The 27,960-nt window shown below is 39.1% G+C and overlaps 4 protein-coding genes across 7 annotated transcripts; 2 read left to right on the forward strand and 2 right to left on the reverse strand.

Annotated features, from left to right (window-relative positions):
* Positions 1 to 1,070: 1,070 nt before the first annotated feature.
* LOC117300093 (carbonyl reductase [NADPH] 1-like) lies at positions 1,071 to 6,639 on the reverse strand. The gene is made up of 6 exons (XM_033783783.1): positions 6,329 to 6,639; positions 5,751 to 6,014; positions 4,759 to 4,871; positions 3,613 to 3,738; positions 2,110 to 2,254; positions 1,071 to 1,467 (listed from the first exon to the last, which is right to left on the reverse strand). Exons 1-6 carry the CDS (start codon positions 6,350 to 6,352, stop codon positions 1,306 to 1,308), a joined length of 834 nt encoding a protein of 277 aa, XP_033639674.1. The 5' UTR covers positions 6,353 to 6,639; the 3' UTR covers positions 1,071 to 1,305.
* A 1,938-nt stretch (positions 6,640 to 8,577) lies between these two features.
* LOC117300092 (carbonyl reductase [NADPH] 1-like) lies at positions 8,578 to 15,565 on the reverse strand. The gene is made up of 6 exons (XM_033783782.1): positions 15,362 to 15,565; positions 14,402 to 14,665; positions 13,316 to 13,428; positions 11,943 to 12,068; positions 10,452 to 10,596; positions 8,578 to 9,554 (listed from the first exon to the last, which is right to left on the reverse strand). The coding sequence occupies exons 1-6, from the start codon at positions 15,386 to 15,388 to the stop codon at positions 9,393 to 9,395; spliced, it is 837 nt and encodes a 278-aa protein (XP_033639673.1). The 5' UTR covers positions 15,389 to 15,565; the 3' UTR covers positions 8,578 to 9,392.
* Positions 15,566 to 19,145: 3,580 nt separating this feature from the next.
* LOC117300094 lies at positions 19,146 to 21,667 on the forward strand. Its single transcript, XM_033783784.1, has 2 exons — positions 19,146 to 19,477; positions 20,670 to 21,667. The coding sequence occupies exons 1-2, from the start codon at positions 19,327 to 19,329 to the stop codon at positions 21,326 to 21,328; spliced, it is 810 nt and encodes a 269-aa protein (XP_033639675.1). The 5' UTR covers positions 19,146 to 19,326; the 3' UTR covers positions 21,329 to 21,667.
* A 1,011-nt stretch (positions 21,668 to 22,678) lies between these two features.
* On the forward strand, positions 22,679 to 27,300 carry LOC117300095 (neurocalcin homolog). Of its 4 annotated transcripts, none has more exons than XM_033783786.1 (4): positions 22,679 to 22,692; positions 23,523 to 23,698; positions 24,342 to 24,610; positions 26,892 to 27,300. In XM_033783786.1, the coding sequence occupies exons 2-4, from the start codon at positions 23,590 to 23,592 to the stop codon at positions 27,084 to 27,086; spliced, it is 573 nt and encodes a 190-aa protein (XP_033639677.1). In that variant the 5' UTR covers positions 22,679 to 22,692; positions 23,523 to 23,589; the 3' UTR covers positions 27,087 to 27,300. The 4 variants fall into 4 exon arrangements, with proteins under 4 accessions (XP_033639677.1, XP_033639676.1, XP_033639678.1 ...); XM_033783785.1 differs by lacking the exon at positions 22,679 to 22,692 and adding an exon at positions 22,996 to 23,089; XM_033783787.1 differs by lacking the exon at positions 22,679 to 22,692 and adding an exon at positions 22,996 to 23,089 and having other exon boundaries at positions 23,557 to 23,698.
* Positions 27,301 to 27,960: the final 660 nt, after the last annotated feature.

A 27,960-nucleotide genomic window follows, 5' to 3' on the forward strand; every position in this document is an offset into this window, starting at 1 on the left:
TTATTTGATGTACAAGGAAAATCCCAATTGGGAGAAACCCACTCAATCAGGTACAGACTGAAAACCCAAACCACACGCAAGGCATGTGAGGTGGGATTCGAACCGGGGTCCACCGAGGTGAAAGGCTAGAAAAGTAACCACTGAGCCAACCTGATCCCTTATTTATATGATGTATATATTTGTTTAACACCAGCTGATCTGATGATCTGAAGGAACTAAGGCATGAGAAAAGGGGGTGTGTGACAACAAATAAGGGAATCAATGTGTTGTGAAGAGGTTTTCAACTAGTGGTTTAATCCCAACGAGGCCTGGTTCTTGATAATTTTACGAAGTCGAGGTAAATAAATTATCAAGAACCAGGCCTCGGCGGGTTGAAACCACTAGTTGAAAACCGATTCAACACACTTTGATTCCCATTCATGAATACCTTTTTTGGTAAAAAACATCAAAAATTTTGGGTCAAAAAGTAAAATAAATGCAAAAATTATAATTGTTCAATGATTTCTTTCAACACAACACCCCTCCAGCTATGAAATGGTAAAGCCCTCCGTTGCCCTCGGGTAAACAATACAACTCCTTATAAGGGAATGCTGTGCGCGTCGCGCGTATCGCGTGATGTGGCACGACTGTTTCAGCTGTTACTTTCGACCAATAGGAATGAAGAAACTGTCTTATAAGAACAGGTGCAAGCTCGCGTGTCATGCCCATGTTTCAACACTTTTTACTGGTCATAAACAAAGGTTTATACACACCTACATGACGCGCTCTCCACCAATAGGAACAGCGAAACTGTCTGAGGTATTTATGAATTAAGAAATTGAAGGCGGAGGACACTTTTGGTAGTTACTCAAAATAATTATTAGCATAAAACCTTACTTGGTAACAGCTAATGAGGAGCTATTGATGGTATAAAACATTGTGAGAAACCGCTCCCTCTGAAGTGGCGTGGTTTTTGAGAAAGAAGTCATTTTCCACGAATTTGATTTCGAGACCTCAGATTTAGAATTTGAGGTCTCGAAATCAAGCATTTGAAACCACACAACTTAGTGTGACAAGGGAGTTTTTTCTTTCATTATTATCTTGCAACTTCGACAACCGATTGTGCTCAAATTTTCACAGGTTTGTTATTTTGTGCATATGTTGAGTGTGTGGGGCAGGTTCTGGCGCTTCTACCATGAATTGTCCAGTGCTCAGTCTGAATACAAGTAGACTGGCGTATCAGCCCCTTCATCTGAAGCCTTTCCCATTGTGCACCGGCATAACCAGAGAAGGGGGGGGGGTAGAGGGCAGTTTACGGCTCTTAATCTACCACGAATTGTCAAGTGCTCTGTCTGAATACATGTTGCCATTGAATCCTGCGGAGCCAGGTGGTAGCATGGCCAAGTAGACTGGCGTATCAGCCCCTTCATCTGGAGTCTTTGGCCCCTTGTGGCTTGACATATCAGTATCCACGTAACCAGGGCAGCACTGTTTTAGGAAATAAAACAAACACAGAAAAAAATTAAATTAAAGTCAAGGTACCCATGTGAGTATAAAACAAATTTCAATCTGAAAGCTTACAAGTTTCATGCCAGTACCAATCATCTAGATAAATACATAACAAAACAGAAAAAAAAGAACACAAAAAAACATCAAGAGAACCAAAACAAAAACATTGTTCTTTTTTGCTCTTGTCTTCACATGCAAAATAAGGCTGATTAGAACAGAACAGAATTCCAACGAAACTTTAAAAAGTCAAACATTTTGCGGTTTTCAGTAAGCCATAACCATCTAATGTGATTCAATTTTCACAAGTTGTGGCGAAAACTTGAAAAAAGAGAATGAACAGGACTTGAATTTCATCTTTGAGAGGGCAACTTATTTTTATTTTGCAAAGGGCACTTCCATTGGAAAATCTTAAAGTCAGTGGGGAACTTTTGAAGGGGGCTCCATGGCATCGAAGGCCACGGTCTCCATGGCCTGGATAAATTTACTCTTCCAACTTCAAATAACGGAAATTGTACAAAACACATCTATAGACTTAGCAGATGTTAAAGTTGCATCAGGGATAACGAATAATATTTGGTTTTAGCCTTACACTGATGTGAGTAAGCACTGTAGACGACTTACCGCCATAATAAGGATGTCATCTTTAGGATTCTCATTCTGTTTTTTCTGTGCAAGTGCCTTCGTTGCAGCAATAACTCCAAGTTTAGTCGTACCGTATGCAGAGTTCGGCCAGCCTTTGCTCAGATGGTCACCTTGGTTAGCAATCCTGCACGAAACATAGTAATAACAAAGTCTTATATAGCGCACGTATCTACCAACAAGGTACTCAAGGCGCCAAGTATATACAAACTTTCAGATGGATTCTGAGACCCAATTATTTAGCACCTTATAAGGGTTTACTAGGTGCTTCAGTGCATTCAGCAGCCACAGCAAGGAGCACCGGGGCGAACCCCTTCTCTTTTCGATAAGTGCGCTGGGTTCTTTTACATGCGTTACACAACACGTGGGACCAACTGCTTTACATCATATCTGAACGACGAAGCAATGATTAAGTGTCTTGCTTAAGGAAACACGTGTCACAGCTGGGGATTCGAACCCACACTCTGCTGATCAGAAACACCAGATTTTGAATTTCGGTGCTCTAAACCGCTTGGCCACGACACTTCCATGGCACGTTTCAATGTTAATTTTAACAAATATTTGTACAATTCAACCATTTAGAAGTGGAAAATCTCATAAATTCTAAAAAATCTACTCTGCGGCAGAAGAAAAGTCTCTTGAATTCAGAAAAATCTACACAGCGGTAGTAGAGAATATAGCCAGACAATTCTCAAAAGACAAAATTACCCCAGCAAGTAGATACACACATATTGTGTTAGCGCAAAACAAATACACATTGATACGTCACCATGCAAGTCAAATCCCACAATTAATAATAATAATAATAAACAAGACTTATAAAGCGCATTTTACAAAATTCAATGCGCTGGAAAGAGTGCTACGGAAAAGACGATTATGAGAATAGATGTGTTTTTAATTTACTCTTGAATGTCTGGAGTGTGTTGGTGTTCCGAATATGACTTGGTAGGGCGTTCCAGCACCGGGGACCAGCGACTGAAAAGGACCGGTCCCATGCCCTTTTGTGTGTGCGAGGGATTGTTAGATTCTGGCTGGAGCGGAGCCCACTCCGGCCAGGTTTGTTGAAATTTAGCGACTCTGTAAGGTATTGCGGAAGTACGTTAGAGAGTGCTTTGTGCATGTTCACTGATGTTTTTTGTATTAAAAAAAATTGCCATGGGTATTTTCAGTTTCAAGAATTGTTCATTACAAACATATTTGATTTTGTTAAAATAAAGTTTTCATCCGACTTTTTTTCTTGTTTTTTTTTATACACACGAGACTTGCACAGTCTATTGACTGATGACTGTCATCTTTGTGGAAGAACTTACTAAATAAATTCTTTCATGTAGAATCATGCTCACCAGATTTTGGTTACCAGCCAAAACAGCATGCCGTGTGTACCAATTGTGACTGGTATCCTGGTTTTTTTTAAGCAATATTTGTCGTTAAGTTCATAAATACAACATTGCGTTATTGACTCTCATCTTTGTGAAAAGTACTTACTCAACAAATTCTTTCATAAGAAGTGCGACATCTTCCTCTGTATTGGCAGCTCTTATACGATCTTTGTTCTCCTCACTCAGTTTCTTGAAAGCAAAATTTCCAGCCATGCTGGCCACATTGACTACCCTACAGAAAAACAAATTCATTTAAATCTTGTAACTGATTATTTTTAGGAAATGAAGTTTACAATCTCAGGATTACTTCACGAAGGCGACGCAGGCGATTGCCTCCTTGCCCCCTGGTCATTGCTTTGGTGCCCTTGAAAAGGGTGCTCTGTCCTAATTCAAACAAAAGTCTGAAAGATCTCATCCCTGAAAAATGAGTGAATGGGGCCCCTCTTTTAAAGTCAATGGACAATATTGCTAATTACTCAAAATAATTGTGAGCATAAAAACTTACTCGGTAATGAGCAATGGAGAGCTAATGATAGTATAAAACATTGTGAGAAACTGCTCTCTCTGAAGTATATTCCACTAAAAGTATATTCTACTAAAATATTTGAATTTGATTTAGGGACCTCAGAATTAGATTTTGAGGTCCCGAAATCAAGCATCTCAAAGCACCCAACTTCAGGTGACAAGGGTATTTTTTCTTCCATTATTATCTCGCAACTTTGATGACCAATTGAGTTCAAACTTTCACAGGTTTGTTATTTTGTGCATATGTTGGGATACATCAAGTAAGTAGACTGGTCTTTGACAATTAAATAGCATCCAGTGTCTTTAAAACTTGAAGTACATCTCAAAAAAATATCATGCTTTATTTAGTTTATTTAGTTTAAACAAATTTTTTCCAAGTCGCCAGACACACGAGGCCTTAAGGCCACTTCAAGGTGTGGGCTACAATTATTTTGTTCCAGAGGCCTTTGCAAAACTACTCCTGGGGCTGAAACAGAGTTACCTCTTTTACAGTCCATACGGATGTAGGCTTGGGTATCATCAATCCGAAGCCTGGCCGGTAGAGCAGAAAGCACTACCTCCCCAATTTTACGTAGCAAGTGTCACGACCGGGGTTAAAATTCACACTCTGCTGATCAAACACCAGAGCTTGAATCCGGTGCTCTGAACCGCTCGGCCATGACTGACTGACGGTCATATAAAAATGCCTGACAAATACTGACAATAAAAATATTTAGGAAAACTGTACCTTCCACCCGGTCTCACTAGAGGAATGAGGACTTTGCAAACATACACTGTTGATGTGTAGTTAGTTGCCATGGTGACGGTTGCCTGGGTGCCAAATGATTCAGTTGCGGCAGCCTGTTTAAGGGATTGGAGAAACAACAAAATTAAGAAATAAGTCAAAGAGGCTGAGGTCACCTGACTATGTAGACATACGAAGAAGGGACACTGCATTTGTGACAGCAGATGAAATTTCTACATGCATGAGGGACAGGCAGATCAAGGCTCAATTTTATTTATCCTGCAGCTGATTTCATTAAATTGTAAGGATTAACCCTATCCCGAGTAGGCCTAACCCTCGTCCGAACTTAGGATGGGTTCAATGTGTCCTAGCGTCTAGATGGTTACGGAACTTAACTCGTCCCAAGTCCTACGATTAATCTTAACTTAAGATGGGAAGAGTTTGGTGAAATCGACAGCCGTAGGCATAAAAAGTTGCTAAGCACAGACAAATCTTGCTTAACAGAAACTGGTTACCAGCCAAAATTCCATAAAGTTTACATTATTGCAACACTGATTTTTTTGCTAGGCAAAGAAAATTGCCAAGCAGTATTTTCTGCTAGCTTTACGAAATTGGGCCCTGGGAACAACTGTTGTTACATCAATGACCAAGGACACCAAGTCTTGAAATAGGAGAAGTCAAGAATTGAAGGACTGAACTTTGGATGACCCAGGCTTGAGTCACAATGGTCGCCGACTCGTACTCGGACACAACCATTCCGTTCCTACTTCCATCTCAAATCGACGCAAGACTTTGGATCACAACAATGGGAGACTTTTGAGACGCTGGCGGCAGCAGACATAACGGTCTTTTCTTTCCGGTTCTGAATGTGCGCTGACATGCTCAATATTGCACGGATAGGTCTGAGCAAGTAAGTGCACTACTGGCGAGGACCGTACAGTCTCCCATTGCATTGTGTGTTTTGACAACCAAGTTCAAATTCTTGCAACACAAACCTTGAATGCAATTCCTGCATTGTTGATCAGAACGTCCAAACCTCCGTATGTTTTCTTCAAGTAGTCTCGGAGCCTGTCCACGCTGGTTTGGTCGTCGATATCTAACTGATGAAACTGAGGCTTGAGACCTTCCTGGTTGAGTTTAGCCACGGCTTCTTTACCCCTTTCTTCATTTCGTGATGTGAGGTAGACAACACCATTGTCAAGTTGCTTGCATAGCGCCCGTACGGCGGCAAACCCAATGCCTTTGTTGCTACCTGTGACCTGAAGGAAGAAACTTTTTTAATAAACAAGTTTGACAATAGAAAAAAAAAACAACACCAAAACGTCCATATCTTTCTACTTTCCCCTCGGACTTGCCGACCAGCCAACAATTCACTGACTAAGAAATGAGATTTGACTCAATTTTGACTAATTTTCACGCCCCCACGGCCACACACAGGGGGTCACAGGCCCTCTCTTCGAAGTAGGACTAGACTCTGGTCTGGAGTAATGAAGTATGACTGCAGTCTTTCTTCAATTCAATTCAAGCATGGAATTACAGTTACACGATCTTTATTTACTTAAAATATACTTACCAGAGCTACTCGAGGTGAAGCCATCTTCCAAAATTTCAACACAACAAAATAAAAACTTTATTTAAAAAATGGGCTTATCCGTAAAACGTAGCGCAAAGTTTCTATGTGATTGTGAGGTTGAATAAAAATTAAAGATACTTTACTGACTAAATCACTGACTAAATCACTGAAGGTTTGTAGAGGACCCACGCCTACGAATTTTGTGAAGTACGTGTGTAGACTTATGGCAAATGTTACCGTTGCTGTTATAGTGTTGTGTGTAGGATAACTTAAGCATGACACATCAGTTTTGCGGTGGTGTTTGTTGAATGTTGGTGGCAGTGTCAGATTCATTTAGTCTGAACCCCATATTCGAGCTGTCTCTGTTATCACCACAATCCCATTAAACGCGTGTAGGTACTACTCGCTACACGGAAGCAGCAATGTGAGCTTTTAATCTCATGACGGTGAAGGGCAGACATAGGAGAACTGTGTGGATGGTGTGGCCTAGGAATTCACCGGGCAAAAAGGGGGCGTGGCGAATGATGTCCAGGGTCCAAAAAAGGGCCCATGTTGCATGCAATAATGTCTGCTATGCATACTATCCGGAGGACATTATTGCATATGCAATAATGTCTGCCAGACGGTTTTGCATATGCAATCGTGTTCGCCCCGTGCAAAACCGTCCTTGCAGTAAATTAAATGCCCTTGGTCGGCGGAACACGTCCGCCATTTTCATACAAGCTAAGTGCATGTCATGAATGACATGGGAAATGTTCGGCCATTGGGTATTTGCTGCAATCATAAAATACGTGAATATTCATGCTGCATCAGGTTCAGTGCATGCTTGCTCGCTTACGCGCGCACATACATGTAGATGTCTGCCGGACAGTGTTTGCATAGACCCGGACATGATTGCATTTGCATAAGTGTCCAGAGCGGACAGTATTGCATGGCGGACACAATTGCATCTGACACCCACTCTTCAGTCACTTATTTTGTTTAGATAATTAAAAATAGTATTTTAACTAAATAACCCAATTTATAAGAAAAACAAATATTGCATAAAACTTTTTAAGCAGGCAACATCCCGGAAGTAAGCATTCAAATATAAAAAGGCTTATAAAATAAGAACAGACACAAACTTGTCTTACTGTGAAAAGGGTGCTTTCGCTTAGCTTTCCTATGTCAACCCCGCGGTGCTCATTCGGGTGAGCCCCTGGCAAGAGCTAATCGAACAATCAACCATCCTCTTGTGATCACATCAGCACCTGGAGCAATCCCCAAGTGACCCATTCCACAATCAGGGCATGCACTCAGGGCTGCACTTGGGGCTGACCCAGGTGAGCCCCTGGAATGACGTCAAAGCTCCTCGAACATACCGGGGTTGACCCAGGGAAGCTAATCGAATGCACCTATTACAATTCAACACAAAATGCAACAAACACACATCTTGCATCCGGAATAATTTTATTGACGATATGTAAAATGGAAATAAATGCAGCATGCAATTTTTTTTTTTTCATAATCAAGATCTTCAGAATAAGTACATTTTATAGTTTTTAAAATAACTATACCTTAAAGGCACTGGACACCTTTGGTAATTGTCATAGACCAGTATTCTCACTAGGTGTTTCTCATAATGTTTTATACTATAAACAGCTCTCCATTGCTTGTTACCAAGGTAAGATTTTAGGTTTACAATCATTACCAATAGTGTTCACTGCCTTTAACACAAATTTGTTTGCACACTACCTATAAATAAAAGCTTATATAACTTTATGGATTCTATAAAAAACAGCCTTTTAAAATATAGAACTGTACAATATATATAGATATAATAGCATCTTTAATGACATGAAAGTATACAAAAACAACTAGAAGGGGTACGTAAACCTGATCGCCATTGTCAAAAGTTTTATACCTGATAGTCATTCCTACAATAATTGGTAATCATAATTTGTGTTAACAATAGTCAATTGAGAGGTTTCTGTTTCAACTTGATGGTGTTTCCATGGATTAAAATCAACAGTGTTGAACTTGGTTTGTTTACTGTTTTTTTGCCTAAAGTATATTTTCTGGTTTAGTGGTGCGGATACAATTGTCCTGAGATTTTATGGCACTACATTGTCACAAATGTATATAATTACCAATGCAATTTATCTTCAAGTATGCGCTAATCCTCTTATCAGATTCTCAGAATGGAGTGGTGATAAAAACCTAGCACGGCTAATATCACTACCTGCGTATTGTGTGTTCTATGTCACGCGAAAAGTTTGCTTGAAGATAAATACGTTATCACACGCGCACTCGTGGAAATACGAAAAAATCGCGCTTGTGTGATAATTTTATATTTGCACAATAAATACCGTTGTGTTGTAGGGATAGAAATGGATATAAGCAAACCCCCGAGTATCGATTATTCTGTTGTGGATTTGTGGGAGCGATTGAAGCATCACACCAAGTCAAGTTGTGAGTACAACACACTGGACTTTGGTATAACTGTCATTACAAATGGTAAAAGGTCCTTGTAACTCAACTAAAAAGTACTTGAATACCAAACTAGACTTTGGTATAATTATTATTACAAATTGTATAGGTCCTGTAGCTCAACTAAAAATACTTGAATACAACACTAGCATTCGGTATAACTGTTATTACAAATAGTAGGGTCCCTGAAACTCAACTAAAAGTACTTGAATACCAAACTAGACTTTGGTATTACTGTTTTTACAAATAGTAGGGTCCCTGTCACTAGACTAACAGTCTTTGAATCATAGATATATATATAAGAACTAGAGCACGTACTGGTGATGCTACATGCACAAACGTGCCGGGACCGCAAGGAGACATGGCGCCATTTTGTAAAATGAACTCTGACTTGCGCTGAATGTGAAATACACGCTGTGTATATTGATAAATACACGCTATGCGATGCTGTTTCGTCAACTTGCAAAATGGCCAGATGCGCGCATGCCGGGTCGAGTATATAGGCCAGTGCGCCCTCTTATATGTAACTCTGTGACTTGAATACAACACTAGACTTTGGTATAATTGTTGTTACACAAAGTCTGGTTCCCTGTGACTACCACACATTGACTAGTGCTCTGTCTGCATACATGTTGCCATTGAATCCTGCGGAACCAGGTGGTAGCATGGCCAAGTAGACTGGCGTATCAGCCCCTTCATCTGGTGTCTTTTTCCCCTTGTTGCTTGTCATATCTGTATCCACGTAACCTGGGCAGCACTATTTTATGAAGTGAACAAAAAAGACACAGAAAAATCACAAATTAAATTCAAACTACTTGAATAGTAGTATAAAAAGGGTTCAATGTGAAATGTTAAGAAATTTCAGAATACTACTGTCAACATGAAGAAAACAGTCTTTAAAAGCAGTGGCCACTATTGGTAATTGTCAAAGACTAGTCTTCACAGTTGGTGTGTCTCAACATATGCATACAATAACTAACCTGTGAAAATTTGATCTCAATCGGTCATTAAAGTTGGGAGATAATAATGAAAGAAGAAAACACCCTTGTCACACGAAGTTGTGTGCGTTTAGATGGTTGATTTTGAAACCTCAAGTTCTAAATCTGAGGTCTCGAAATCAAATTCGTTGAAAATTACTTCTTTCTCGAAAACTATGGCACTTCAGAGGGAGCTGTTTCTCAAAATGTTTTATACTATCAACCTCTTCCCATTACTCGTCACAAAGAAAGGTTTTATGCTAATAATTATTTTGAGTAATTACCAATAGTGTCCACTGCCTTTAAAACCAAACAATTTCAATTTTTTTTTACAGATTCAGCGACAAAGTTTCACAAATTTTAGTTATTTTCACTAAACCAGAACTACCTAATGTGATCAATATTATAGTGTGTTGATTTAAAACTCAACGATGTGGAATGAATTTACTCTATTTACTTCCAATGATGAAAACTATACAAAACAGCTTTAGGCGTTATAAATTTGTGATTGAATATAATGTTGAAAGCGCTTTTCGACATAATGTATAAAGCGCTATATAAAAAACGAATACTATTGTTATTATTGAAAGTTCTGTCCTTTGGTTGCAAACATTGAAAATAACAACTCTTACTTTGAAGGTTTATTGTTTCTTGACATAAAATTTTAACAAACTTACCGCCATAATTAGGATGTCATCTTTAGGATTCTCACTTTGGTTTTTTTGTGCAAGTGCTTTCACCGCACCAATAACTCCAAGTTTAGTCATGGCATAACCCCAGTCAGGCCAGCCTTTGCTTACATGGTCACCTTTGTTTGCAGCCCTGCAAAGAGTAAAAATAATAATGTCATTTTTAGTTTTTAAAATATAATGAAATAACCCATACTAACCAAAATATAGTATTCACAGCTGTCGGGGCAATCTTGGTGGTCTAGTTGGCAAGACAATGCTCTGTAAGAGACCGATCCATTAAGCTCCGCCCCATTGCGTATTGACCAATCACAACGCAACAAAGGTCCGACACCAAGGTCCGACATGCGTGCGCGTATGCTTGGCACACACGAGAGTTGTGCAGAAAAGCATTGGAGAGCCACACATGTTCTTGCTCACATGTGCGTTGCGGGCGGAGCCTACTGGATCGGTCTGTTGCAAAGGTCGTGGGTTTGAATCCCACCCAAGTAATATGCATGTGATTTTTTTTTGTACAGAGCTCATGGAGTGTATACAGTGCTAACACACGTCGGTGTGTATATACCATAGGTAAAACCAAAATGAATGCTCTTCATCTCTGATGCAAATTTCCATCTTTTCAACTACATGACCTTGACCTGAAGCTACACCTTGATCTCCCAAGCCCTTGATCTCTCTACCTGAACTTAAGTAGGATTTGAAACTTTGCATGGTGGAAGTAAGATATAGAAAAGTTTGCGGTAACACCATGTAATAACAATCTCTCAATGAGTTGGGGTGGTTCTGAAAAGAACCGTTGGATAACAATCTCTAAATGAGTTGGGGTGGTTCTGAAAAGAACCGTTGGATCCAACGGTTCTTTTCAGAACCACTCCAACTCGTTTAGAGATTGTTATTACATGGTGTTACCGCAAACTTTTCTATATCTACCTGAACTTGTTGTTATGTGGGGTTGGCATAGAAGTATCTTTCCTCGCCTTCCACCTCTAGGACCCACTTCAAAATTAAACCTGGGGCAATGAGTTTTCAGTCCCTACCTGACTTGATGGTTTCCCTGAATTATGTTTCTGGCATTTTGGATCCCCCCATCTACAAATTAAACTTCCTTCCTTGTTTTCTCTCCAATAGGTTCTTCCTTGGCTTGTATTGATCAAGATCACTATTTCTGAGAGTCCTTGACTTCACAACCCAAATAAATTAAAATGTTTTCTTTACAGCGAACTCATAATGGCCCTTTTACATAGAGTTGCATAAAGCACCAAAAAATAGCTGAGCACTAAAACAATTATGCTTCAGATTTAGGGTAACATCCTACACAACATGCAAGCATACAATTTATGAATGGTATCCTGCTAATTTTTACTTAGCAAAACCCTGCTCATTTTTACTTAGAATTTTTTTTTGTAAAGCAATACTTTTTGTTTAGTCCATCAATACAACAGTGTGTTATTGACTCTCATCTTTGTGGGAAGCACTTACTCAACGAACTCTTTCATAAGAAGTGCGACATCTTCCTCCGTCTTAGTAGCTGTCAATCGATCTTGGTTCTCCTTGCTCATTTTATCGAAAGCCATCTTTCCAGTGAAACTTGCCACACTGACTACCCTGCATGAAAAAAAAGAGAAATCAAAAGTTTTTAGTTCAGAATTAATTAGTTTAGAAATAAATGGTAGGCTTCTATTGAATTAGACTTGTGGACAAGTCGTTAATGGTCTGCCGCAGTGAGATAGTCGAGTTGTGGCGGTGCTCTTGCGAGATCACTATTCTCGCGCAAACTGCTGGTTGCCGACTTCTATGGAACTAGTCGTGAGAGCAGTAGTCTCGCGGGGCCAGCAGTCTTGCGAGGATACCAGGGGAATCGCGGGGAGATTCCGAACGCTATCACCGCAACAGACATTTAACGACTTGTCCACAAGTCAACTATTGAATCTTTGCGGAAAACAAATTTTACAAACTACACAGAATTAAGTCACACACACATTGGTTTCTGGTTAGCCCAAGTTTTTGGATTCCACTTGGACGTATTTGAATAAAAGTTTTACTTTTTAATTTGTCATTTGGTTTGCCCCATCATGTATCATTGTAATTCCACAAACTGATGGAAAAAGGTGAAGTATGTAAAAGCAATATGCAATGTTTGAAACATCTCCCTCTTATTTACAACTGCTCCTGCATACTTTGCAATCAAAGTGGTACGACTTTCTCATACTTGGAAAACTAGACGTTTTAGATATGCATAGATGATGGACTGTGTTAAAGGCACTGGACCCCTTTGGTTATTGTTACAGACACTTGGTGTATTCCAACATATGCATAAAACAACAAATCTGAGAAATATTTTGCTCAATTGGTCATCAAATTTGCAAGAGAATAATAAAAGAAAAAACACCATTTTTGCATTACATTTCTTTGTGTGCTTTCAGATGCCTAATAATTATAAAAGGCTACAGGCCTGAAGTCTTTTATTATTTGAGTGCGAAATTACTTCTTTCTCACAAACTACGTTAGTTCAGAGGGAGCCGTTTCTCACAATGTTTTATACTATCAACAGCTCTCCATACGCCTTTCTTAATATTAATGCATGAGGTACGTCAGTCGTCACAATGCTAACTCAAAACGAGGCGATGGGCGCAGCCACTGCAAGTGATTGGGAACGTGCGCCCATAGCCTCATTTTGGGTAGGAATTATGACGTCATGCAGGGTTAGGGTTAGGAGTATTAAGAGAGGCGTATTACTTGCTACCAAGTAAGCTTTTATGCTTACAAATATATTTTGATATAGTGTCTAGTGCCTTTCAGAACATCTGACTGAGTATAAGAATAAAATAGTTAAATGGAAACTGTGTCTGTACCTGCCACCTGGTTTAATCACAGGAATTAGGATTTTGCAAGCGTCGATTGTTGCTGTGTAGTTGGTTGCCATGGTGATGGTTGCCTGACTACCAAATGGTTCAGTAGAAGAAGCCTGTTTGAAAGGATTGATACAAAAATGAAGAAGTAAAATCAAGTACTGATTTGAAGCATGGAATTTTAGACGACCGAGTCTCGGCGAGACATAAGTCACAATGGCCTTGACTTAGAACCGGACTAAAATTTGAAAGTGCTTGGTGCTGATAGAAATCAATTAAGGCCAAGTTGATCTTCCGTGTTTTTCCAAAAAGAGGAGGATGGGGGCCTTTTTATTTTCTATTACTTATTTCCTACACAAACACAGACAAAAATGTTAAATAAAAAGTAGTGAAAAAAGGATGAGGGAGGTATTTCTTTTTTTAAATTGACTCTTGGAGTTGCAAACTGTAGTGGTGTCTGTCCATTTGTAAATGCTGTGGCCAGAGATAGGGTTGGTACCCCCCTATCTAGCAACCGCCGACACTTAAAGACATTGGACACTATTGGTAATTGTCAAAGCCCAGTCTTCTCACTTGGTGTATCTCAACATAAATGCATAAAATAACAAACCTGTGAAAATTTGAGCTCAATTGGTCATCAAATTTGCGAGATAATAATGAAAGAAAAAACACACATCAAATTCGTGGAAAATTGTTGTGTGCTTTTAGATGCTTGATTTTGAGACCTCAAATTCTAAACTTGAGGTCTCGAAATCAAATTTGTGGAAAATTACTTCTTTCTCGAAAACTACGTCACTTCAGAGGGAGCCGTTTCTCACAATGTTTTATACTATCAACCTCTCCCTATTACTCATTACCAAGTAAGGTGTTATGCTAATTATTGTTTTGTGTAATTACCAATAGTGTCCACTGCCTTTAAGCCCTCTCACATCGCTAAAAATTGATGGATTCGATTTTCTCAATAAAAATACAGTGAAAATTTTTGCTGTTTTCTCAACAAGTCGAACTGTAGTCAGCTGAAACTTTCAAAGTTGACTTTTAAATCAGCATTTTGTTGATAAAAAATTAATCCCTGCTGTTAATACGTACCTTGAATGCAATTCCTGCATTGTTGATCAGAATGTCCAAACCTCCGTATGTTTTCTTCAAGTAGTCTCGGAGCCTTTCCACACTGGTTCGGTCGTCGATGTCTAACTGATGAAACTGAGGCTTAAGCCCTTCTTTGTTGAGTTTAGCCACGGCTTCTTTACCCCTTTCTTCATTTCGTGATGTGAGGTAAACAACACCATTGTCAAGTTGCTTGCATAGCGCTCGTACAGCAGCAAACCCAATGCCTTTGTTGCTACCTGTGACCTGATGGAAGAAACTCTCTTTATTATAAAAACAAGTTTGACAATGTCTAGCGAAGAAAGATGGCAAAACACAGCTTTGCATTGTAATTAACGATCATCAACAAACATGCAGCATGGACTGACGACTCAGCAGACGTAAGCGCGGAATTTCCTTGTTATGTACGTACAATGTATCCGTATAGTTGCGATAACGTAAAAACCCTCCTGCCTCCGGTTCCGCCGTCGGCAGGAGGAATGACCGGGGTACTACACGGACGGGTACTAGTACTATACCACAGACAACAAAATCACTAGTCAATTGTCCTGTGACTCAATCCGTGGCAAAAAAGTTTCCCTATGGGGGATGGCGCCACCACTTTTTCGATATTGTATCTAATTTACCTCAATGAGATATCCCTTTTTTGTAAAAATTAGTTAAAAAATGTGGCGCCATACGGAAAGTTATCCAAAAATAAATACACAAACAAATAGCATAAACAACTTTATTAAAATTTTAGCCACATAACATAATTTTATAACACATTTGGTAGCCCCACTTCAAGTGGCTTGTGTGGCCAAGGATATTCAGCTATCCTTGGCCACACAAGTGGGGCTAAGTAGTGGTGGCAGCAGTACGTTAGTAAAAAATTAGTATACAAAAATGAAATGTTCCTTCCTCCACTAAAATATAAAAAGTATATAGTTCAACTCTACTTACCACTGCTACTCGTTGAGGAGGAGACATCTTGCAGCTAACTTCTGAAGCTAAAAATGAGTTATGAGAGAGTGCTGACAAAGTCACGACGTAAATAATTAATTTGTCAAGTCATCGCGGATTATTTTACGTAAACAACAAACAGTGCAGCATGACTTTGCAGATTTTGTGTTGTGTTACGAAAAGACCGCGTGTCATCTTGACACCAATTTCTATCTGGTATTTTAAATGTTCCTTCCTCCACTAAAATATAAAAAGTATATAGTTCAACTCTACTTACCACTGCTACTCGTTGAGGAGGAGACATCTTGCAGCTAACTTCTGAAGCTAAAAATGAGTTATGAGAGAGTGCTGACAAAGTCACGACGTAAATAATTAATTTGTCAAGTCATCGCGGATTATTTTACGTAAACAACAAACAGTGCAGCATGACTTTGCAGATTTTGTGTTGTGTTACGAAAAGACCGCGTGTCATCTTGACACCAATTTCTATCTGGTATTTTAAATGTTCCTTCCTCCACTAAAATATAAAAAGTATATAGTTCAACTCTACTTACCACTGCTACTCGTTGAGGAGGAGACATCTTGCAGCTAACTTCTGAAGCTAAAAATGAGTTATGAGAGAGTGCTGACAAAGTCACGACGTAAATAATTAATTTGTCAAGTCATCGCGGATTATTTTACGTAAACAACAAACAGTGCAGCATGACTTTGCAGATTTTGTGTTGTGTTACGAAAAGACCGCGTGTCATCTTGTTTTAGTCTGAACACCAATTTCTATCTGGTATTTTACAACAATAAAATACGTTTAGGTACCATTCGTTGGACCGGAGGCAGCCAAAATGCGAGTTTTTAAAGTATGACGATGAAGGTTGCTACGGCGTGAACATGGCGTCCTAGGAATTCAATGAACGAGTGGAGGGCGTGGCTAATAATGTCCAGGGTCCATCCAACAAGTGTCAAGTTAAAGGGGTTGTGTCGTCATGATTGAAGAAGTCATTTGTCGGTGGTACAAACCAACCACAGACATAAAGAACCTTCTGGTGATAGCGCCCTCTTTTGAATACTGCTCCTTCAGCCCATGTACATTTCCCATGGAGACAAAAACATATTGCAGGCACAGATTTCCCTAGGACACCGTAACTCCAGGTGTGGCGGTTTCAACTTTCCGCCGTGTTCAGTTTTCCGAATGACCAAATACGGTAACATTACGTCATGCGACGCCTGCGCACAGCAAGCGAAAGCAGTCAATTGTTATATGCTGTAAGTACTGAGTCCCGGAAAACTGAACACGACGGAAGACTGAAACCGCCACACCTGCAAACAACGCTGCTATAATAAATTGTATTTCACATTGTAGTTAAAGACAGTGGACACTATTGGTAATTGTTAAAGACCAGTCTTCTCACTTGGTGTATCTCAACATGTGCATAAAATAACAAACCTGTGAAAATTTGAGCTCAATTGGTCGTCGAAGTTGCGAGAGATAATAATGAAAGAAAAAACACCCTTGTAACACTAAGTTGTGTGCGTTTAGATGGTTGATTTCGAGACCTCAAGTTCTAAACTTGAGGTCTCGAAATCAAATTCGTGGAACATTACTCCTTTCTCCAAAACTTCCGAGGGAAGCTTCAGAGGGAGCTGTTTCTCACAATGTTTTATACCATCAACCTCTCCCCATTACTCGTTACAAAGTAAGGTTTTATGCCAATAATTATTTTGAGTAATTACCAATATTGTCCACTGCATTTAATAGCTTCCTGTATAACAAATTATTTGAGCGTTCTTCCAGTTTTATAGCATACTGTAGTGTTACTGTATAGAAAGCCCTAAATACTCGGCTGCTGCGCTGGCAGTCTTCAATGAGGAAATATTTAACACAAAAAGCAACTGAGCAAATAGTCCACTCCGTCGTCGTTTCCAGACTTGACATGTGTAACTCACTTCTATGGTCTTCCTAATACTCAAATTGAACGACTTCAGCGTATTCAGAACTATGCTGCTCGTGTTATCACCTTAAATAAAAAGTCCTGTCATATAACTCCGATTTTGAAAGAATTACACTGGTTACCCGTAAGCAGTAGAGTTAAGTATAAACTTCTGCTTTTTGTGTATAAATCACTCACCAACAATGCCCCTGCATATATTGATGATCTACTCAAACCATGCAATCCTCCTCGCAAACTCCGGTCTTACAATCTAGTCTCCTTATTGAGCCCATATCCAAACATTCATGGGGAGACCGATCTTTCTCACATGCTGCCCCACGCCTATATGGAACAAATTGCCAGCACTAGTAAAATCATCTGTTTCTTTAACACAATTTAAGAAAAACCTTAAGACACATCTTTTCAACCAAGTATTTGAGAAAATGGTTTGATTTCTACCCTTCGATGTTTTCTTTGATATTGCATTTGTATTGTATTTCTCTTCAACATGTTCTGGATTTCTTCTTAGCTTAGGCTTACGTTTCAATTTTGGTTATTGTATGTAAATATTATTCTTTGTATTTAGCGCCATGAGCACTTTGTTGGATTTGTGCGCTTTATAAGTTCTCATTATTATTATTATTAATGTGCCCCTTATGCGTTACATGTCACTCTTGAAATATCAAATCGACACCTTTGGTTAAAAACCTTGCAATGTATACATTACAACCGCTTCCGATAATATAAAGCATTTTGAGAAACATTTTAACTTCGTAGTAATGTGTTAATTTAGTAAAAGGTTTTGGTTGAACAAAGAAAAATTGACTAGAGCGGGATTTGAACCAACGACCTCCGGTTTAACGTGCCGGAGGTCGTTGGTTCAAATCCCGCTCTAGTCATTTTTTCTTTGTTCAACCCAAAATTATTTATGAAATGTACCCAGTCAGTTTCCCTTGTGGTTTGTTATTTGATAATTTAGTAAAAGGTATATGTTTTTCATGCCTCAAAATTTCAATCTTATAAGCGTCACTGTCAGTACACTCAGGGTGTTTATTTTATTGTATATATAATAGGCCTACACCTACAAATAGGATTACAACAATTGCACGGTAAAAAAAAAGCCAAAGGTTGCAGTGGACACTTTTGGTAATTACTCAAAATAATTATTATCAATATCTACTGACTGGGCAAATTTTGAAATGATTTTGGGGGTTGAACAAAGAATTGACTAGAGGGGGATTCGAACCAACGACCTCCGGCACGTTAATCCAATATAATTATTAGCACACAACCTTTATACCTGGTTAACGAGTTATGGGGAGGGTTGATTGTATAAAACAATGTGAGAAACGGCTCCCTCCGAAGTAGGCCTAACGTAGTTTTCGCAAGAAGTAATTTTCCACGAATTTGATTTCGAGACCTCAGATTTAGAGTTTTGAGGTCTCGAAATCAACCATCTGAACTCCGTGGGGCAAGGGTGTTTTTTGCTTTCATTATGAATCTTCCAACTTTGATGACCGATTGAGCTCAAATTTTCACAGGTTTGTTTATGCATATGTATGTTGAGACGCAGCAAGTAAGAAGACTGGTCTTTGACAATTACCAAAGGTGTCCAGTGTCCTATTCAGAAACGCTCTGCTGAGCAGAAACGCAGAGCTTCGGACACCACAATGCTGACAATTTTCAAAACCGGGCCAAAAAACAAGGTCAGACCACTCTATTACTTCCTCCATGATCAGGCACCCAAAGCAATACAAATTCAAGCCATCTGGAAGCCACCTGTGGAATACATTAATTTCAGTTTCACAAGGTCAATTTGCTTCGCCCCTTTTTTGGCAAATATAATCTGTACACTTTCGAGACCAGAGAGACTAGACTTTTGTGGACAGTACTTTACAGTAACAGTAATCTCGCAATAGACAGAGTAAAGAGCAGTTTCACTATACTGCGACAGACATATTGCCCACAAGTTTACACATTTCAAGAGGTCAGGTGGTCGCCATTGAATGATGGATTGTGTTCTATTCGACGAAATGAACAATGATTTCACCAAAAATGTCCAAGCACCGAGCAGTAGTCGGAGCCCTCGTCTGCAGTATTGTATCAATATACGTGTTTTACTCGCTGTATGGAAGACATGTTTCCAGGTACACAACTTTGGTTCCAATACAAGATCAGTCAGAAGTAAAAGGTAAGTGACTTTCCAAGTTTACAGATTAAAATGTTGTGAATGTAGATCATCGGTAAATAAAAATAGATCAAACATTTCGCTTGATTCTACATAACAACACGAATTATTTTGTTTAAAGGGATGCTGCAGTGAATTTAAATAAAACAGTTAATTTTGCTGTCATTTACTTCTGGAATATGTTTTGAACATCAATAAAATGTGTTTTGTTTATTCCCGATATATCTAACTTGTGTACTTAGCGAATAAGATGTGGATTGTTACCGCTCCCCCCCCCCCCCCCCCCCACCATCGACGTCAGGTCGGGAATACAAACAAAATCATCGGCAAAAAAAGTCTGGTCCCTAACTACACGCGCCTAGGTACCAGGCCACACACTGCACACGTGTGTACGTGTACTATTCACAAGGACGTACAGCTCGGGTTACAGACATGACGTCACGTTTTTTTGCAAATGAAGGTTCCCTTTTAGGGGCGGGCGGGTTCCCCTTATCTCTATAAAACCGTTTTTAAAATACTTGCGCATTTAATAAAAAATAATTAAAAATAGATAAGGTTTCAAAAGTCCTGTTTAATCGTTTAAATGAATAAAACAAAACATTGCAGCCACCCTTTATGACAGATAAGGTCATACCTTTCGATTCGATCGTTCTATTATGTAGATTGAATATAAAAAACAAAAAACATGTGAACAATTACGTTTCAACAAATATTTGTTTCAAATATCTCAAAAACGCTTGCACACAGAAACGATAATATTTTTTTTCTTTCTTTTTACCACACTTCGAAGTTAAATGTTTCTCATTAATGTTTTTCAATACAAACTCGGCTGAAGTTTCTAACCAATTTTAAGAGTGATTAATACCAATTAGAGACTTCGGGACGCTAGGTGGCAGCAGACTTACCACATGTAAATGTCCATTGTTTACGTAGTTCTGAGCATGCACACATGACCGAGAACAATAGATTTTACCAAGTAAGTCTGGTACCACCAAGCGTCCCAAAAGTCTATTGTTTAAATAATATCAGGCCTAACTCGAGCGAAGCAACTTCATCAGACACAGTTGCATTATTGTGAAATGCGCTCACTCATGAGCTCCGTAACATTTGAAACATTTGCTGCAAATACATAGTTGATGCATCAATTTTTTTTTTTTGAATTTTCTGATAATCTCTTCTTTTTATTTTCATACAGGAACCACACAAAGGCATTCGACACCAACGCCAGTGATGGAGTACGAGTTCGTCATAGCCCACTACGATGAGAATCTTGACTGGTTGAAACCAGTGGCTAGTTTTACCCACGTGTACGACAAAAGTCACTTTCCAGGATCAAAACCGTCATTTAGCGTCAAAGACTGGCAGGAACTCCCCAACGTTGGGAGGGAGGGCCACACCTATCTCTACCACATTATCAATAACTACGAAAACCTGGCAAATGTAACTGTATTTCTCCAAGGCAAAATAGACAACCATGGCCGTTCAAAGACTTGCTATCCCACTCCGACGAAATTTCTCGAAAAAGCAAGAAGTGGAGTGCCATGTATACTGATTGGAAAGCACACAAACTGGGGAAGGATTGCTTTCGACGGAAAATGGAAAGCTGAATACGCCCGTGGTACTATGCGCCATACAAACGGGACATTTGGACAGTTTTTTCGAGAGCTATTTGGAAGGGCGCCACCACAGTTCATCGAGCATTGTTGGTCGGCCTGTTTCTCAGCGACAAGAAAGTGTCTCCAAAAGTATCCGAAGGCGTTTTATCAGAAAATGATTTCATACGTGGATGATCACCCGAACCCTGAGGAGGGTCATTATATAGAAAGATTGTGGCGTTTTATTGCCGTATGCTAAACGCCGATTCGTACGTACACTGGCCGCATGTCTTTATCCATAGGATAAAAATAGCAGGCACCGGCTTTACAAACCCAATAGTTTCATTGGCTGTGCGTGTGTTTACGTAAGCTTCATCTGGGTAATGATTGGTCAATAGTACATTATGGAAACTCGTGCATCGCCATTTTGTGTGCTACATTGTTGCTTTGCCTTTAAAGGCAGGCACTGAAAACTGTTGGTGATTAGTCAAACTAACTGTTAGCATACAATTATACTTGGTAAACTGTAATGGAGAGCTGTTGATAGTATAAAACATTGTGAGAAACGGCTCCCTCTGAAGTAACGTAGTTTTCAAGAAAGAAGCAATTTCTCTTCTCACTAAAATAGAAATTGAGACCTCAGTCAAGGCATCTAAAAGCAAACAACTTGTTCGACAAGTGTTTTTTTTTCTTCTTCCATTATTCTCTCGCAACTTCAACGACCAATTGAGTCCAAATTTGCACAGGTTTGCCTTTCTATGCATTTGTTGAGATGCATTAAGTTAGAAGACTGGTCTTTGACAATTACCAAAGATGTCCAGTGCATGCCTTTAAACTATAAACAATTAATTTTCAACGGAATGGTTTTATGGTGAAGTGGCAATGAGATACAAAACAAATATACAGTTTCAAAAAACATTACAATCACAAAGCTTGTAGTTTGAGCTATTTTGTATGAACTGTTTCTTTTTTAAAGCCGCATCCCACTGACTGCCTCTCTGCAATACAAAGATAAGTGGATTTGCAAACAATACAAATTTAATCAAAATGTGACAAGAACATAACACACAAATGTTTTTTAGGTGTTGTTTTGCCATAAAACTTTTTTGAACAGATGTCATGCCTCTATTTTCTCGTGAGCCAGATGGCCGATCGAGCTGAAACTGGCTACAGCTTTGTCAGTTTATGTATATGGTTGATTACATGTAAGTGCTAACACTGCCAGCAACTGTTTTGTTAGCCAAAAACCAAATTCTGTAATGGTCCTTTAAGTCAAAGTGTGTCCATTTTTGTCCTTAAATAGATACTCTATGATTTGCGATAGATTTGAAACTTTGCATGCTGGTAGAAATACGATATGGAAAGGTTTGCGGTAACACCATGTAATAACTATCTCTAAAATGAGTTGGGCTGGTTCTGAAAAGAGATTTATTAGTCATTACATGGTGATAGTCATTAATTGGCTTTACCGCAAACCTTTCCATATCAAATAATTTATTATGCGGTTATCGTATCTGTTTGCTCCATGATTGAGTTTTGTGATGGACACATTTTCAAGTAAAAATGTAGTTTTCACCAGGTTTGCTACTTCATGGCTGATCACACAAAACATGAACACTGCCTGTGAGTATTGTTTGTCTGCTCTACCGAACCTGTATATACAGTAACATTGTTTTTGCATGACCGGCACACCGAAGTGCAAGGATAAAAATATAAAGGTTACACATATAAAGGTTAAAAAGCGTTCAGGGCAGAACTGGTAGCATTTTCTAAAGAATTCATGCACAAACTGTAAACACCTATGTTATTGGCAAAAAGGGCTTTGATCAAATTTCAATCGTCCGATCACAATAAATCAGAAGTGCATTGAATTGCTTAAAATAGCTTTCGCATAATGAGCTATCACCATCGCAACAACGCAGCACACCGAAACTGGCTCGATCATTTCGATTTGGAAGACCGTATCAACCAAATAAGATGAGTGTTTGATACTTTGATGAAGTTATTTTGCTGACTTTAGGTAAGGTTCTGCGAGGCATGATTGCGGTTTTATGATTTGCTGTTAAAGGAACACGTTGCCTTGGATCGGTCGAGTTGGTATTTGAAAAGCGTCTGTAACCGTTTGTTATAAAATGCATACGATTAGAAAGATATTTTAAAAGTAGAATAATGATCCACACAAGTATCACTCGAAATTGCCCGGTTTTCCTTTTACCACACGTCGACAAACACGGTCGGCCATTGTGGGAGTCAAATTGTTGACTCCAACAAATGGCCGACCGTGTTAGTTCGCAAAGTAAAGGAAAATGACGCAACTTCGAGGCAAATGAGGGTGGATCATTGTATTCTACTTTTCAAACATCTTTCTAACCATATGCATTTTATAACAAACGGTTATCAAACGCTTTTCAAAGACCAACTCGACCGATCCAAGGCAACGTATTCCTTTAAAGTTTCAAACTGTTGCTCGGTAAACACTCCTGACAGTCTACTTTGGCATGAGCTGAAACCCAACACAGAATGGGGAAACAGAACAGTAAGTTAAAACCTGAGGTACTGGCTGATCTAAAGAAAGCAACGAGTTTCAACGAACAGGAGCTGCAGGAATGGTACAAAGCATTCCAAAAAGGCAAGTATCGCACAAAACAATTTAAAATTATTTTTAACGCAATTGGCATGACACCTTTTGGTAATTGTCAAAGACCAGCATTCCCACTTGGTGTGTCTCAATCGTATGCATATAACCTGTAAAAACTTTGGCTCCATTTGTCATCGAAGCTACAAGAGACTGATGAAAGAAAAAACAACCGTGTTGCACAATTAACTTGTGTGCTTTGAGTGCAAGTATCGTACAAAACAACGTCAATCTCCCCACGTTGGATCTAAATGCACTATAGACACCTCTGGTAAATGTCAAAGACCAGTATTCTCACTTGGTGTATCCCAATAACCAATCTAAAATTTGAACTCAATTGGTCGCGAAGTTGCGAGATAACAATGGATGTGTCGCACGAGACATCCAGGCCCCACGAAATCAATTCAAATATTTGACTGAGAAATTACCTCTTTCTCAAAAACTTTGTTACTTCAGAGGGAGCCGTTTCTGACAATGTTTTAAACTATCAACAGCTCTCCATTGTTCGTTTACCAAGTAAGTTTTAATGCTAACAATTATTTTTGAGTAATTACCAAGAGTCTCCACAGTGCCTTCAAACATGGAGGTAGAATTCCAAACATCTCAAAGTGATGCTATTTTTTCTACATTTCCGCAGACTGCCCCAGCGGTATCTTATCAGTAGACGAATTCCAGAAGATATATGGAGGTCTTTTCCCCTATGGTGATGCTACCAAGTTCGCAGCGCATGTCTTTAAATCGTTTGATAGCAACGGAGATGGGACCATCGACTTCCGGGAGTTCGTCACTGCTATGAATCTGACGTCACGCGGGACCTTAGAGCAGAAGCTGACATGGGCGTTCAATATGTATGATTTGAACGGCAACGGCTACATATCCAAAACCGAGATGGTTGATATAATTGGTGTGAGTTGTTTAAAAACCCTTTTGAGTGTTCAATTCCCTTAAAGACACTGGACACTATCGGTAGTTGTCAAAGACCAGTCTTCTCACTTGGTGTATCTCAACATATGCATAAAATAACAAACCTGTGCAAATTTGAGCTCAATTGGTCGTCGTAGTTGTGAGATAATAATGATCAAAAGAAAAAACACCCCTGCCACACGAAGTTGTGTATTTTATACTGTCAACATCGCTTCAAAATTACTTCTTCCTCGAAAACTAGGTTACTTCAGAGGGAGCCGTTTATCACAATGTTTTATACTATCAACCTCTCCCCATTACTCGTTACCAAGTAAGGTTTTATGCTAATAATTATTTTGAGTGTCCACGGTCTTTAAAGTGTGCATTCCCTTCAGACAGGGGACCAGTATATCTTGTTAAAAAACAGCGGGTAAACGACCTTGCCCTGGCAACTGAAACTTAAAATAAAAAAATGTATCAAGCCTATTCTCTTAGAAGTCAGGTAATGGGACTTAAATTGAATTAATTTTCACCCACAAATTTGAATCTGAGATTCTCAGGTATCTGAAAGCACTCAAATTGTATGCACCAAGAGTGTTTTTGTGTCATTATTTTCTAGCAACTTCTGTTGGGATACACCAAGTGAGGATACTGGTCTTAGAAAACCCCCAAGAGTTGTCACATAAATAAATTATTTTAAAATCATATAAATTATTACATGATTATTATTCATTTTTTATTTTGCCATTTCTTAAACATACAATATTTTTATATAAAAAAGTATAATCTTTGCACAGAGCAAAAAGTGATGAAAAATACAGACAAAATACAAACATGGCAGCCAAGATTAAGGTGTACTTGAACACTTTGACTCAAAAGTCTGCAAATCTATGCAATGAGGACAAGAGCTCTCTGAGCTGTTCACACAAACGGTGACTACCAATAAAAACTATGGTATATATTACACTATTAGAGACTTGATTTGTCAAGTCTGAGATACATAAGATTTGATGCATTGTATGGTGAGGTATCAGTATATGTTTGGTTTGCGGTAACACCATGTGTGTATCTACTTGCCAGGTAGAGTTTGTTCTTAGAGAACTCTTTCTTTATTCGACTACCGCGGAGTAGATTTATCGGATGTAGGAGACTTCTCAGTTCTGAAAAGAATTGTCCTGCTTTTTAACTACTACCCTGGCGAATGGTATAGGAAATTGGCTGTACCTGGGAGTACTATTTTAGCTTATATAGGAGCGTAATTAAGTGCACTAACCGCGTAGTCGGTTCTTGAATTGGTCTCGACTGTTATAGGTCTGCAATAGAGCAGCACCTTGCACTGTATACTCTACTACAAGCATAGCTGCTGTCCTGGAGAGGTTACAAATTCAATTCTATGCTCTGTGCTGGTGCTGTCAAGATTGTGCTTTACAAGAAGGTGATATTGTCAATTTGTCCCGAGAGAGATTGGAAGCTCCATCCCTCTTATAGCTGGCATTGCAAACAGTTCTTATCAAAATATGATAAGAACCACAAGCACTTCTTTTGATATGGACAATGACTATTACAGACTTGAAGCCAAGTATATCTTATCAGGTTAATTTTCATGCAAACCATCCCATAGTATTGGTGCGGGCACCCTAGTCTCCTCTCAATGATCCTCAGCCAACAATTTTAGGGCCACTAGGTGACAGTGTCTATATTTAGTTCTCCAACCACAGTACAGTGACCCTTTTAGAAGAACCAATCAAAGCAGTGCCGTCTCTACACTAAAACATCTAAATCCCAATATCATAAAGGAACCAGCATCTTAAACAATCTCCTGACGATGGTTAGAGCCAGCTTAAACAAACGTTGAGACCAGTTAAGAACTCCTAGGTAGTAAAGTTAATAACGAGAGGTCCCCTCAATCCGCTTCAGGTGAAAGTTGTAGTCCAAGCTGATTTTTCTCCAGGTAGTATGTAAAAACCAGGGCAGTTCTTTTTCGGAAATGGGTATTCTGAGTGAATTCCAAGATCTACTCTACGGCAGAAGAATAAATAGCAAGACAAGTTCTCAAAGAACAAATCTACACAGCAAAGTAGATAATATACACACATGGAGTTACCTCAAACTCAATACACGTTGATACCTCGCCATGAAATGCCTCAAAACATATACTTCAATTGTTCATTAGTATCTGCTTCACAGAGGTGCCCTTCACAAAATCAAAGAGATATCTTTTATCTTCCTTCCTTACAAGTATTAACATGTACTTTATGTCTGAACACTAAACTTTGCTTTGCAGGCAATCTACAAGATGGTAGGCTCCATGGTGACTATGCCAGAAGATGAGGCAACTCCCGAGATGCGAACCGAAAAGATCTTCAGTCTGCTCGACAAAAACCACGATGGAGACCTCTCATTGGCCGAGTTTATAGAGGGCGCTAGGAGCGATCCTTCCATCGTCAGAATGCTGCAGATTGAACCAGGCGGTCCATAGTTTATATAACAAGGAGACATTAGTACTTGCTAATGCCCTACACCGTTGGCCGAGTTCATAGAGGGCGCTAGGAGCGATCCTTCTATCGTCAGAATGCTGCAGATTGAACCAGGTGGTCCATAGTTCATATAACAAGGAGGCATTAATATTTGAATATAATAAGGCAATTTTTCGTGAAAAACTTTGAGGGACAGAAAATATTTGAACCACGCTCTACCAGAAATCCTCCCGAGCTCGATCTCCGTAAAAATTACCATTAAAGCCACAAGAACCCGGCGGTAGCAGTGACAAGTAGACTGGCGTATCAGCCCCTTCTTCTACTGTTTTAGGCCCTTTATAACTTGTCATGTATGTTGCCACATACCCAGTTGTGCACCTGTCAGGTGTTCCACTTTGAAACTTTTCGGCAAACATTTTGGTGGCACAAACTAATCCCAGTTTTGAAATCCCATACGCCCAGTTATAGGCCACCCTTTTTCCTCATGAGTACCCTGATGAGCCAATCTGAACAAGAACAAAATAAAAAAACATTCATGAATACCTCAGACAGTTTCGCTATTCCTATTGGTGGAGAGCGCATCACGTGGGTGTGTGAACCTTTGTTTATGACCGGTAAAAAGTGTTAATTCATGGGCGTGACACACCGTGTGTGAATCAGTTTCAAATTGTTGGTTTTTGTTTTTCATTCACTGTGTGACACAGTGAATGAAAAACAAAAATCAAAAAATTAACTATCCGTCTATACTTATTAAGATAAGTGTAAGATTAAGAGAATACGAAAACACACATTTTACATCATAACATTTTTACGACTAAAAAATAAATGTAAAAGCATTGTTATGATGGGTTCATTAAAACAAGTAAAAGACAGTAG

The sequence above is a fragment of the Asterias rubens genome, chromosome 15 (genome assembly GCF_902459465.1).
Source record: "Asterias rubens chromosome 15, eAstRub1.3, whole genome shotgun sequence".
NCBI classification, from domain to species: domain Eukaryota; kingdom Metazoa; phylum Echinodermata; class Asteroidea; order Forcipulatida; family Asteriidae; genus Asterias; species Asterias rubens.